This window comes from Excalfactoria chinensis, chromosome 25, assembly GCF_039878825.1.
Source record: "Excalfactoria chinensis isolate bCotChi1 chromosome 25, bCotChi1.hap2, whole genome shotgun sequence".
NCBI classification, from domain to species: Eukaryota; Metazoa; Chordata; class Aves; order Galliformes; family Phasianidae; genus Excalfactoria; species Excalfactoria chinensis.
The window spans coordinates 1756372-1770172 of record NC_092849.1 but is presented as its reverse complement, the minus strand read 5'-3'; the positions used below and the strand labels follow the sequence as shown (position 1 = coordinate 1770172).

The following is a 13801-nucleotide window of genomic DNA, read 5'->3' as shown; positions in this document are numbered from 1 at the left end:
GTTCATTGGGATATGCCCAGTGTCCTGATGTTCGTTGGCTCCAAACCACACCAATGTGCCCCCACTTCATGCCCTTTTTGCCCCAAATCCAACAAGCCAACACAACCCCAACTCACAGCACCTGCTCCAGTGGATGCCACCGTGCCCACCGCTGCCACCTCCCACATCTGTGCCACCAAGGCCGTTGAAATCCACTTTTCTTGCAGCACCCGCTGCCGAAAGGCCCGCGATCCTCTTGCACGGGGCGGGGAACGCCGCATTATCATTTCAATGCTTCTTTACATAAATAGTGAAAAAGAAGAAAAGCCGGTGGCTGGCGTTTGCTCGCAGCCTCTGAGAAATGCTATCTCAGTGATCGGGTTTTAGTCCTTTGCAGCGTTCCATTTTTATACATATTTATTCATGCAGAACAGAGACGCCGAGCGCGTCGCCCTGCCGCGGGGCTGAGGGATGCGCTGCTATACATAAGAATGCACCTTCATTTACATCCTCCCTACTTCCCCACAATTGAACTGTGTGCAGCTGGGTTATTTTTATTCCTTCTGTGTGTTTTCTTAAAGGTGGGGGAAGAATTTGGTGGGGGGGGGAGAAAGAAACCAACAAACCCGCACCTCTAAATGCACTTTTTTTTTAAAGGAAAAACAAGAAAAACGAAACTTCCATTAAGAATTCCCTCCTGGATGTTTCTAAGCCATAGAAATGAGGCTCATTGGTGAAGGGGGGAGAGGATGAGGGGGAGGAATGCGTTTTGGGGCAAAGAGTAAGTTTATAACTATTTTTCTCTTAACTGGAGCAGTTAGCTGCGGCGCGAGCCATTCATCTCCTGATTTAATAACTCACTCTCCCAGCACGGAGATGGGCTATTGCAGTCCTGGATATTGCTTTTCTTGGTATCAAGTATCAAAGATGAATCCGCATCTTCTAATAAAACACATTTTCATTGTAATTGAAATAATAATTTTCTGCTCCTTCTTTTCTTTTTTTTTTTCACCCCTTTATTTTGGGTTCTAGAGCTCTCCTTCCCCCATTCCTGACCTGGTAATTACTTTTTTCCCCCAAAAGAAGTGGAGGTTTTGGTGCTGATGGTAGAGTGAAGTGAGGCTGATTCCTTCTTCACCCAAATCATATATCAAATGTTGTGTCTTATATATATCATATGTTGTGGGGTTAATGTTCTTAAAAGCTTCTCCTCACCTGTCCACCCCTTAACTTGTGCTACATGGACCCGGCTGCTATTTTCGGGACACATCTGGGACACTTATGGCCATGGGGACCCATATAGTGACGGGCACCCATGTAGTGATATCCATATGGTAACGGGCACCCATATAGTGATACCCATATGGTGATGGAAACCCATATGGCAATGGGGACCCATATGATGATAGGGACCCATATGGCAATGTGGGTCCGAATGGTTATAGGAATCCATATGGTGATGGGGATCTGTATGATGATAGGAACCCATACAGTGATGGGCATCTGGATGGCAATGGTGACCCATATGGCAATGGAGACCCACATGGTGATGAGGGTCTCGATGATCTCTAAGGTCCCTTCCAACTCGCACGATACTATGATACTATGATACTATGATTGTAGGTACCCATATGGTTGTGGGGACCCATACAGCAATAGGAACCAATAGGGTGAAGGGGACCCATACAGTGATGGAGCCCCATGTGGTGATGGGGCCCCATGCAGCTATAGGCACCCCTATAGTGATGGTTGCTTCCCCGCAGCTGCGTTTTTTCCAGCAAAGATCCAGAGTTTAGAAGAGCAATGCTGGGATATTTCCCGGTGCAACACGCTGCTCTTGTGCTTTGCACGTCCATCTCAGCCCTGGGACACACCAGGAGGGAACGGTGCAATTAAAACCCCACCGACACGTGCGAAAAGTGACAGCCTCCAAACAGCACATGGAATCGGGATGAAAGGCGAACGCCAGCTCTGGCACAACCTTAGGAAAGGATCCATCAGCTCGACGCATCGTCCTGGGATTTTCAAACCACGCCAATGAAATTTGGCCGCTTCATTTCATTCACTGTCAATCAGAGCCGCCGCTACCGATGCTTCCTCCCTGTTTTAGATCCCGCGGTTCTGTTGGCGCTGCCCAGAGCTCGCTGTATCCCAGCCAGGCAGCCCTCAACGCCGAGCGATTAAATCATCATCAAAAAGGAGAGACGGAGCTTCTCAGACATAATAGTGAAGAAAGAGGGGGGTGGCTCCGGGTCTGCTTCCATCCCAGTGCGTTTCCGAGCTCTTCTCCAGCTTCGTGCAGAGCTTTGGGTTTCCTATGGGATTTGTTGGGGTTTTGGTGCTGCCTCCCCGCCGGTAAAATCTAGTGCTTTAATAACAGAGATGAGAAGAGGGATGGGGAGGGATAATTGTGCCACTGGGGGTTGTGACGTGAGGCATTCCCTGCCCTGGATTTGGCCCTTTGTAGATTAGAAGAGCGCCAGCTCAGTGTCTTCAGCTCAAAGGAGCCCACGTTGGATTCAGATCCTGATTTGGGGTGTGAAGGGGAACCCCCGGCAGCTGGGGGGGGTGATGAGGACAGGGGTTGTTTGTATGGGAAAATGGCATAAAAAATGAGTTGTCTGTTCTCACACGGCGGCCAAGTGGGGCAGCAAAGGGCCGGGCGAGCGAAAGCTTTTTAATTTCAGAAATGTCACTGAGTCACGAATGAGTCATAATTATAATGGGAGACATTTCCAACCCGGTGCATGACTCGGAGACGTCTTCCAGGGATGTGAAGCTGTTTGTAACGGCCCAGCCGTGCCCGGTGAGGTGACGGGGGGACGCGTTAATGCCCCCATTGGGTGGCAGGTGTCTATTAGTGGGGCTCCTACCCCTGTCCGTGGTGCTGGGTAGAGTGCCATGGGGGTGGCCGGGGGAGCCCCGAGCATCTCCTCTCCTCCTTCTCCTCCTCCTCCAACGCATTTCTACTGCTCACATCAGAGAGCAGCCCCAATTCATTAAGCAGAATGGGTAGGAGCTAAATTAAAGAGCCAGTCCAACCAGTTTGGGGCTCCCATGCCAAGCGGGTCCACAACGTCAGGGAGAAATCCGCCCTCACCCGGTCGGCGTGAAATATTCCTGAGCCACAAACTCCTTGGACTGATTTGCTTTTCCATAAATAAACTCGTCGGGAGATATTTGGAGATGGGCCCTGAGCGGCGGAGCTTGGAGCTGCTCCCAAAAATGAGCCGCTGTTTGGGCTCCAGGGGAGGCTTTGGGATTGCTTTGAGCTCATTTTTGGTGTGAGTGTGGGGTTCTGCCCCTACTGGGCTCCCCAGGCCCCCACATATCCCAAGGGCTGCTCCTATGGACTGGCACTGCTTGGGAACAGGTTGTGGGTTCATATAGGGGCTGATTTGGTGGTATTGGCTATGGGGTCATATCATACAGGGGCTGATGTAGGGGTATTGGCTATGGGCTCATACAGGGGCTGATGTAGGGGTATTGGCTATGGGGTCATACAGGGGCTGATGTAGGGGTATTGCCTATGGGGTCATACAGGGGCTGATATAGAGGTATTGGCTATGGGGTCATATCATACAGGGCCTGATGTAGGGGTATTGGCTATGGGCTCATACAGGGGCTGATGTAGGGGTATTGGCTATGGGGTCATATAGGGGCTGATATAAGGGCATTTTCAGAAGTGGCTGCTTTGGGGTATTTCCAAGAGTGGTGGTCTAGTGTGTTGCTTGGGTTGGTACCATGGATACTCAGTGTCTGAGCTGCTTGCAAGAAGCAGAATGAACCCTTTGCTGTGGCTCATGCATGGTGCCCCTCACCCAACTCCAGCAAGACGAGTTGCTCCCCAATGGGATAAAAAAGAACAGAAAGGGGTAGAATCATAGGAAACTGTATTCCTTTATTTCCAACTGGGGAAATGGAGCAGGAGAGCCACGAGGCTGCTTGCAGCTCTGCAGGAAGGCAAGGATCCATCCCCTCTCCTCCCGCAGGGACCGAGAGCTCCGTGCTTGTCCGCCGCGCGCTGATGGCTTGTGACAAGGACAGGATTGCTCCTTTGGTGAGCGCACACGCTCCCGAAAACCCTCACGGTCTCTCACCATCCACTTTCCCTTCTTCTCCATCAATTTCCAGCCTTGCGCTGAGCACGGACACGGGAGAGGAGTCTAATCCGACCCATAAACTCTGTCACATCCTCATTAATTTGCCCATGTCTCCCGTTGTAGCCTGAGGGCACCGTCACATTTGCAGAGCGGCAACGGCTTCATTTTGACAGCTGTAGGAAAGGTGAGCAGCACGGAGCTGCACCCTCCCTGCGTCCCACTGGGTGGCTCTGGGACGGTGTCACCCCTCTTGGGGACACGGACTGTGATGTTTGCATCTTAGCACTGCTTTTCTTTTCCAATTTTCTTCTTTTTTTCCCCCCTATTTCTGCTGATTTTGCGTGTTTTATAGCTCAAACTCCCAGGGTGGATCTTGCTCTATCCCGGGAGCTCCGCTGTCCTATTCTAATGCAAATGCGCGCTGGTTGATAATCTAATGTTGAGTGGATTATTTCACCCCCAGATGAGCCGCTTTAAGGCAGAATTTTGCTTTCAGTATATTGAGCTGAAGGGGAAAAAAAGCAGCACCACAAAGAAGCCCACCTCGAACGGGGCTTTAACACCCGCAATCTGTGCTCTTCTCCCTTTCCTTCACACACCACAAGAAACGAAGAAATCCAACCCTCCGCTGCCTTCACTGCGTGTGCACAATAATCGCATCACCAAATGTTTGTATTGCAATTAGAGCCAGGGGGCAATGTGGAGAAATCAATTAGAAGGGTCCTGGCTTTGTGGTAGCACTCTGCATCCCACCCAACACCGGTGGCCACCCGAAACTTGGTGGCTGTTGCATTGCAGAGCCAACATCCCATTGGGGAGTATTTTGGGTGCCAAGCATGGAACACCTCCATGCGCTCCTTGTCTTTCCTGCTTTGCTCTCACCTCCAGCATCCATTCCTGGCTGAAATGCAATCAGCCCCGAACTGTCCTGCTTCATTCTGTCCCCCTTTCTCCTACAAACATCCCCACTGGGTTACGGCATCGCTGTTGGCTTCCCAACTGCATCATCCCCACCCGGTGTTGAAATCCATGCTGAGTGTTGCCAGGAATGGGAGCAGCCCCGCCACGCCTGCACCGGCTCTGTGCTGGAATTTGGGGCTGTTTTTTGGGGCTCGGATCGGGCTGGGCCATGCTTGGCCATCAGCAGTTGCTCAATGGCAGCAGGGTGGAGAGAGGGCATGGATGGAAACATGCAGAGCTTTTGGGGAGGGTGGAATAAGGGTTTGGCTGCAGCTCCCATCCCCATCCCTTTACCGGGGTGCTTTGCACATAGGATGAATCCTCACCCCCACAGCTGTGTGCTTGGAAAAAAAAACCCTAATGTAACCCCACCAAAACAAACCCTTCCTCGGCACGTGCGGCTCTTTCCCCCGGGAGAGACCGACATAGAGAGTGGAGCACACGTGACAGATGTTAATCGCATCATTTAATGCTCTCCTGGAAGGCACTCATGTGCAGGGATGGGTACCAACCCAGGGGCTTTTGTTTCTGCTCTTGCAACGCATCCTCGGTGCAATGCAGAGCGTTGGGATGCGACCCAGAATTTGTACAAAGGTGTTAATTGCAGCTTGATTGATCACAGCTCTATCAGACGCAGCTTGGTCAATAGCTGATTGATTGATTGGGGATGCTGGCAGGGTGGATCTGCCCATTGCTATAATACACACAAGAAATGGAAACCCCCGTGCCTTATGGTATGTAAAGAGGGGAAAACTGCACCCAAAGTGCTTCCATCCCACCTGCAGGATGGCAGAGAAGAGAACTGTGATGTGAGCACCCTGCCTTAGGAGTGAGCATCCTCGCTCCTGGGAAATAAGGGGGTAAAAAGGAGGAAGCTATTTGTTCTAGGTTTGGAAAAATGCCATTTTCCATGCAACCCCCCACCCCAATCCCCCGCTGACTTGGGGTGGATGCAGGCCACACAGCGAGGCTGCCTCTCCCTAAAAGTCACCAACTTATTGCCTAATAGATTTCCCAGTCATGAAGTCCCCGCGCTCCGTATGTACCCAAATCAAAGCAATTACAGATTTAAATGAAGCTGGAATCCGCGGTGCAGAAAATGCTTGTTTTAGCATGAGATTGGACAGAGGTGAGCGACCTGCAGCACCCCCAGTAATGAAAGCTCTTCACAGCTTGCAGTGTTTCACCGGCCGGTAATTGCTGCAGGCTGCGATATGGATCTGGCTGCGTTAATGATGCACTGTTCCTTTTCATAGGATTCATTTAAGCTTCCCATTTTTTTTTATTATTATTATTATTATTTTGGGGGGATTTCAAAGCAGGAAGGCAGCGTGGAAATTAACACGTTAAGGCGGACGTTTTTTATCACTTAAAATATTATTTAAGGCTTTGGGGTATTGATTAACGAAGCGATCGGGGCTGGTGTCGGCGTGCTGGAGATGGATGCGCTGTGACATGGGCGCTCGTCGCTCCTGGCCAGGCTGCATCCATAGGGTTTGTGTTTGATTTGGCATGACAAGATGGAGATATTAGGACAAAACATACATTAGATGTGGGGGGGGGAGAAGAGTTTGGATGGGAATAAAAAATCCTATTAACTTCCATGTGAAAACCACATCCAAGAGACAGTTGGCTTCTGTTGTGAGTTTATTATTAAATATTTTACTAGGGAGGGAAGTTCTGAGCTGAGCAGCTCTTCTCTCCTGTTTCTGGCATGGAGTTGTTTCCAAGCCCTTTTTGCCAAAGCAGCTCATTGCGTTGGCTCAGCAGGAGGTGGTGGAACACTGGGGTGGGTTTTCAGAGAACCATGGGATCACTGAGGTTGGAAAAGACCACTGAGATCATCAGGTCCAGCTGTCAACCCATCCCCACCGTGCCCATACAGCCATAGAATCATTAAGGATGGAAAAAGAGTTCCTAAGACCACCAAGTCCAACCCCAACCCACCCCATCCATGCCCATAGGATCAATGAGGTTGGAAAGACCTCGAAGATCACCACATCCAGCCACCAACCCATCCCCACCGTGCCACCAAACCGCGTCACTTCAGGGCTCTTGCAGCGCTTCAGGACACCACGAGTGCATTCCCAAAGACGTTCCTGTGCTGGATGCTCTGCTCTCATCCTTCATCCTCCTGCAATCTCCCATCTCTCCCCAGGGGCTCCGGCATTAATTTCTTCCCTTGACCCCGGGGCCGGTGGCAAGGCGAGGTCAGGCAGCGGGGAGCAGAGAGGACAGCAGCAAATGATAAGGAGCTGCGGGCGCATCGGTGCTGCGACGCCTCGGAAATGGCATTTCCAGCTCGCTTAATCGCCCGGTCGCAGAGAAACGCTGAGATTCAATTACCAGCCCCCGCGGCCCCCTGCACCCCCGTCCTCCCGCACGGCCCCGGGGGCGGTGGGGGTCCGTGGGGGTCAGGGCTGGGGGTCGAGGTGTGCAGGGGAATGAGAAGCAAGGAGCTGGCGGAGCACCGGGCGCTTTCCATTTAGAAGAGTCAGAATTCAATCCAGAAAATAACGCAGCTCTCGTTGTTTAATTTCCCCCCGGTATTTTGAGCGCTCGTGGGATTTAAATGCTATTAATTATTGTTGGATTTGTGCTATCTTTTATTATTATTATTATTATTCATTCATTTCCTTTGCAACGTGGTGTTATTTTATTGGGAAAGGCAGCAGTGCTTTGCATCTCATATCTCATCCCATCCCACCGTATCTCACCCCATCCCATCTCATCCCATCCTATCCCATCTCATCCCATCCCCATCCCATCCCACACCACACCACTCCATCTCACCCTATCCCATCCCCATCCCCATCCCATCCCACCCCCATCCCCATCCCATCCCATCCCATCCCATCCCATCCCATCCCATCCCATCCCATCCCATCCCATCCCATCCCATCCCATCCTCATCCCATCCCATCTCATCCCATCCAATCTCATCCCACCATCCCATCCCCATCCCATCCCACACCACCCCGTCTCATCCCATTTCACCCCCATCCCATCCCATCCTCATCCTCCTCCATTCTCTATTTTGTTTTCTTTTTCGAATTCCTGGCTTCCCAGCACCAGAACCCAATCTGTCACTTTTGTCATCGAGTTCTATTTGCCCGGCAAAGGGCTCTCCTCACTGTCATCTCAGAGCCTCCGTGGGATGCTCGTGTGCCCGTGCCAGCATCCCAGTGCGCTCCCCCCAGTCGCACTTTGCCAGATAATGAGAGCGAGTTTAGAAACTTAAAGCCTCTTCCTTGCACGCTGGTGAGTGACACAAATGGAGTTCATATTTAATCATCTGTTAACTCGTTGTCTATTATAGCTCTTTAATAGCACCATAGATATTCTTAATGAAGCATGATTTAAGGTATTTACAGCTCTAGGACCGACAGACATCACTCACGGTGTGCAGGTAATGAGGCGTAAAACAGCTCTGGAAACCGTAAAAATGGGAGAGAGGGAGGGAGAGGGAGAGAAAGAGGGTGAGGAGTTGGAGCTGAATTATTCCGGGGTTTGTTTTAAAATGTTTAGGCATTTAAAGTCATTTCAGCTTCCCGAGGTGTCTGATGGCATCGGGTGCAGCGGTTCCCAGATCCGCAGCCCTGACCTCAGTGCTGGGGGATGGAGGGGGGGGGAGTGGATGGGGACAGCACTGCTTCAGCTCTATCCCTCTGCACAAAATAAAGCATGGAGAAAGGGGAAAATGCTATTGTGGGGTCTGCCGAGATGAGGCTGTTTGCTTTTTGGCCAACCCAATGGCATGCATGCAACAGCGAAGCGACGGACCTTCCCTTTGGCTCATCAGATGTCACCCCCCTTGCAACGCTCCCCAGCAAAACAATCCACACACACACACACACACACAGAGTGCATAAAAAAACCCACCCGGACCCAAGCCAAGATTTGCAAAATAATTTGTGACGGAGGTGCCATTTTGCATCAAAATATTGTGCAGCAAATGTCAAACGCCACCAGCCCATGTGTCCCCACGTGTGATGGTAATTGGGACGGACAGCTGTGCTCTGCCACCTCCTCCTTGCGTGGTGATCCCAGCACGGCCGGTCCCAAGCAATGGCCAACGTCCCGGCTCCGAGATGGGGATGCTCGTTAGCAATGAGCTCATTAGCTTGCCTTCCCGTGTGAATAAATAGATGTGGGAGAAGTGGGGACGGAGCGTGCAGGGAATGGGTGGCACAGTGCACTTTAGTTTGTGTTTCTTGTTTTGGTGGTGGATTTATCTCCCGGATGGAAAAGGGACAGCAATGGGATTTGCAATGTCCCCATTGCTGGGTCCTTGCTTTGGGGCTGCATCCCGTGGTGATGGTGGTGTAGATGGAGCCCAGTTCTGGGGAAACCATTGCTATGGGGTCTTTGAACAAGGGGTATGACATGCTGCTCCCCTGCCTCCCAAATGTGTGCACTGCCTGCACGGGCACCTCTTGGCTCTGCTGCAAACAAATCTGTTCTTATAGAGCACGCACTCCGTGGAACCTCACCCTGTTTTGTGAGCTGCTGCACCACGAGTGCGGGACATTTCCATGGGAAAGCAAGCTGCTCTCCTTTCGGAGCAAATAACCCATTTCCCAAACCATCCCAAGGGCCTCCATTGGGGAATAAGCCTTACAAATCGACGCGCTCACCGTAACGACCCCGCATTAATCCCTTATTATCCGGACATTGGGCTGCATAAATATTTGGCTGCCTCAGCTCCCCGGGGAGCTGGGGGGGCAAAGCCTGTTAGAAAGTCAATGAAGTTCCCTTGGGCAGTGCAGGGTGGGGGGGGTGGGGGGGTTGAGATGCTTTGGGTCAAGCGCTGAGATTGTGCCACATGTCCCCTTGGGCAAGTCCTGCTGAGGAGGGTTAATATTGCTGACCTATTTTGCACGGGGAAAGCAGCGAGACTCTGGTTTCAATTAGAAAGGTAAAAACCACCTCGAAACATTGCTCCCACAACACCCAACTCGGCTGCAAACAGTTTTTTTTTCGCCTGCCTCACCCCCCCCTGTTAGCCACGGGAGAAGGAGCTAGAATCTCTCTTTGGCGAAGCATCAGCAGCAGAATTGCTAACTACGTGCCCGTTATAGAAACTTTTTAGTACTGGGGACGAGCCAAGAAAAAAGCCCAGATTGACTCTGAGCTCTCAGCTGGCGCTTGTGGTGCTTCCACCACGCAAGGAGAGCGGCAGCTCCGGCTTCTGCATGGCTTGCAGGCAGCATCCTGCACCCTGCATCCCGTATCCGTCATCCCACATCCCGCACCCTGCACCCCACGTCCCATATCCTGCACCCTGCATCCTGTTTCTGTCATCCCGTATCCCACATCCTGCACCTTGCATCCCACACCCTGCATCTCACGCCTTACATCTCGCATCTTGCATCTCATTTCGCCCATCTCATATCCCATATTCTGCATTGCCCATCCTGCATCCTGCACCCTGCATCCCACACCCCTCATCCTGCATCCTGCACCCTGCAACCCACATCCTGCATCCCACACCATGCATCCCACATCCTGCATCTTGTATCCTGCACCCCATGCCTCTAATCCCACACCCCACATCACGCATCTTGCTTCTTGCACCCTGCATCCCACATCTTGCATCCCACATCATGCATCCTGCATCCCGTGCCCTGCATCTCACATCCCACACCTCACATTTGGCATCTTGCATCTTCCATCCCAAATTCCACGTTCTACATCCTGCGTCTCCCATCCCACATCCTGCATCCCACACCTGTGAGCTGCCATGGGATGCATTTCCCCTCTTGTGCTGCGGTTTCATGCAGTGAAGTCTGCACTGCTCACTGTTCCATGGACCGCATCCCATGTGCTGTAGGTTGCTCAAAGTCAACCCCAAAGCCCAGCAGACCCTTTATTTGTTCCAAGCAGCTCACGTTGCAATGTGGCTTTGCTCATCGCTTGGCTTCTTCCCTTTGAGACCAAATCTCCCTGCATCCAGGCCAGCAAAGCATGGATCTCATTGCATCTCACATCATATCCCACATCCCCAACCCCAAAACCCCACTTTGGCTGGTGGGGAAATGCCGTCGCCCGCTTGGATTTGCATGTGTGCCGCTTCCATGTGTGCTCGTTTCCAAGGAAACTGCTTGCTGTACATGTGTGTGGCTTAGCACCCTGCATGCTCTCCTTTGGATAAATCCTTAATTCCTGCTCTGTTCCCCGTAATCCCGCTACACAAATCCCCCTCTCCCACTCTCATCCCACTCCCTGCGTTTCCCAACCTGTGGATGATGGCAGAGGATCGGCGGCACAACGGGAGCTGCGTGCTTTGCTGCAGCGATGCACGGTGCTGCTCTCTGCTCCCTTTGGGACATGCTTTGGGGTTTGGGGATGACACCCCGCTTTGGGTTTTTGGCCGGCCTCTTGCTGCAGGGCTGGGAGGGGCAGTTGAATAGGAAGCACATTGCAAGGAGTTATTTCTTCTGTTGGAACCCCAAACGGTTTTCGGTTGCCTTGGCAAAATTGAGCAAAGTGTGGCATTTTCTAAAAGAGGATTTGGGGTGGAGATCTCCTTCCCTCCTCCCCAAAACCCCCGGAGCAGCAACACTGCACAGTGTCACCCAACGCCGTGAGCCCACAGCGGGGAGCATTGCATGATTAGGAAACCAACCCCAGCTCTGCTCTGCCGTGGGGCTGCAGCAGCAAAACCCCATCTCTGGGGCTGCACAGGGCGCTGCTCCCTGCACCCAGCAATACAAGAAACCCCCCTCATCCTTACAGCCCTGGTGCACCAAGTGGGATCCGTGCTTGGGACCGACCCAGCGCCCATCCCCGTGGGGGTCTGCCCTGCGCCGCGTGCACAGCACCTTTCTAGGCCACAATCTGTACCCAATTGCGAGCCTGCTGCTAACTCCGCTTGCACTCTATTCTCGTGTTTGCTGTTATTTTTTAACACTTGTTTTATTTTTTTCCTCTTTTTTTTTTATTTATTTTTTTTCTCTTTTTTTTTTTCTCTTTTTTTTTGTGCATAAAAGCGCTACCCTCTCCCCAGAGCCTGCCTGCAGCGAAGGCATGGTCTGTACAACTGCAATTATTTCGAAGAACAGATGGAGCGAGGAGCAGAAAGTCTGTTAATAGTAATAGAAATGCTACATGTTAACCTGGACAGCACACGATGACAGTCCCATGACTACACGTTCTGTTCCCACCAGCTGGGCTCCGAAGGAGAAACGAGAGCTTCAGAAGCGCCGCGCTCAGCGCTGCACCCTCCCTAAAGTTAGAGCTCAAATTCCTTCACACTTGCCGAGCGGGGTTTTGGGGTTGTTGGGCTTTTTTTTTTCCTTCTCTCCCCCCTCTCAATCCCTCCTCCTTCCCATTTTCGGCACCGACATGAAGATATTTCCTCTCCTCCGACGATGCTCCGGGTGATGCTGCAGCTGTGAGCGCTGTGTTCCCATCTCCATCCCATAGTGACCCATTTTGTGGAGGGGGTGCACATCTGCAAGCTTGGCATGAGCCCGTTGCAAAGCGATTGCAGCGAACCGAGCTGGGATTAAGGCACGGCAAACCTTGCTCTGGGGCAGGTTGCATCAGCACAGGATTGCAAGCTTTTGGCTCGGTGGGTTTAAGACCAAGTTTTGCTGCTAAAATGGTTCGTTTGGTGGAGACGGCGCTTTGCGGTTTGCACCGAGGGCTGAGCCGTGCCTGGCTTTGGGGGCACAGTGACTTGGAGGGCACCAAGAGTGTGGTTTGGGAATGGAGCAGAGGTGCTGTCTGCAGGGCAGTGATCCCACTGTGCAATCCCTGCCTGCTTTCCCAAGGCACTGGGGGGGGGATTTAGATAGGGAGCTCTGGCTCCGTGGATGAGAACTTGTGACTCAATCCTGCAGCGGTTCCCTGAAATCTCAGCCCCTGGAGGTTGCACCTGGAGGTCTCGTTAGGAGAGGTCCCTTTATCCGTCTGCTTGCAGGATAATCCATCTCCTGAGGTCGTGCCAAATCCTTGCAGATCAGATTTTCCTCCCACAAACCTCCAGAGGTCACTTCAAACCTGCAGGGCCCCAAATCCCTGTGCTGGTGGCACTGTGGGGAGCTGGGTACCCTCATACAGGGTCCAGGACACCCAAGGGTGCTCACAGCTGGGCATTGCTTTCAGGAAATATCCTGGCATCCTATTGCAGGAGAGCAGAAAGCCTTGCGCTGTGTTACAGGGTCAGGGGGGAAATCCTGAGTGGACCTATTTGGATGTACACCAAAACACCCTTCTCATTCCACAAAGCCCTTTTGCAGCCATTGGGATCATTGGGGTCCAGTAGGTCTGCATGCCTCACGTTCCCCTCCTTGCTTGTTCCCTATGCCTCACATTCTCCTTGCTCGTGCATGCAATGGGAAAGGGTGAAGAGCAGCAATGCAGGGGCAGGCTGCTCCTTGCTCACACAACCTCATGCCCCCCCATTGCTTCAATGCTCTTTTCTCTTGCAGAACAAGAAGTACGTGGTGGTGCTGGTGGACCCCGATGCTCCCAGCAGAGCCAACCCCCGGAGCCGCTTCTGGAGGCATTGGCTGCTCACCGACGTCCCTGTGAGTGCCCCCAGGTGGGAGGGCAGTGACACCCCCACAGCTGCACCCAATGGGGCACCATTCATTTGGGTCACATCCCAAAGGGGAGAAAAGCAAATGGTGCTCAGTGTGTGGGTAGGGGAGACCTTACTGAGGCCAAATCGGGATTAAAATATTGCTGCTTTCTCTTTGGTTCTTTCTCCCCCCACCACCCCCAGCTCCCCTTCCCTTCTTGAAGGGAAG

The 13801-nt window shown here is 52.1% G+C and overlaps 1 protein-coding gene across 1 annotated transcript in view; it reads left to right on the top strand.

Moving 5' to 3' along the window:
• The window catches only part of PEBP4 (phosphatidylethanolamine binding protein 4), a 56643-nt gene that overhangs the window by 13565 nt on the left and 29277 nt on the right, over positions 1 to 13801 (top strand). Inside the window, exon 4 of the mRNA XM_072357022.1 lies at positions 13481 to 13579. Coding sequence (XP_072213123.1) covers positions 13481 to 13579 — 99 coding nt within the window. The remainder of the gene's footprint in view (positions 1 to 13480; positions 13580 to 13801) is intronic.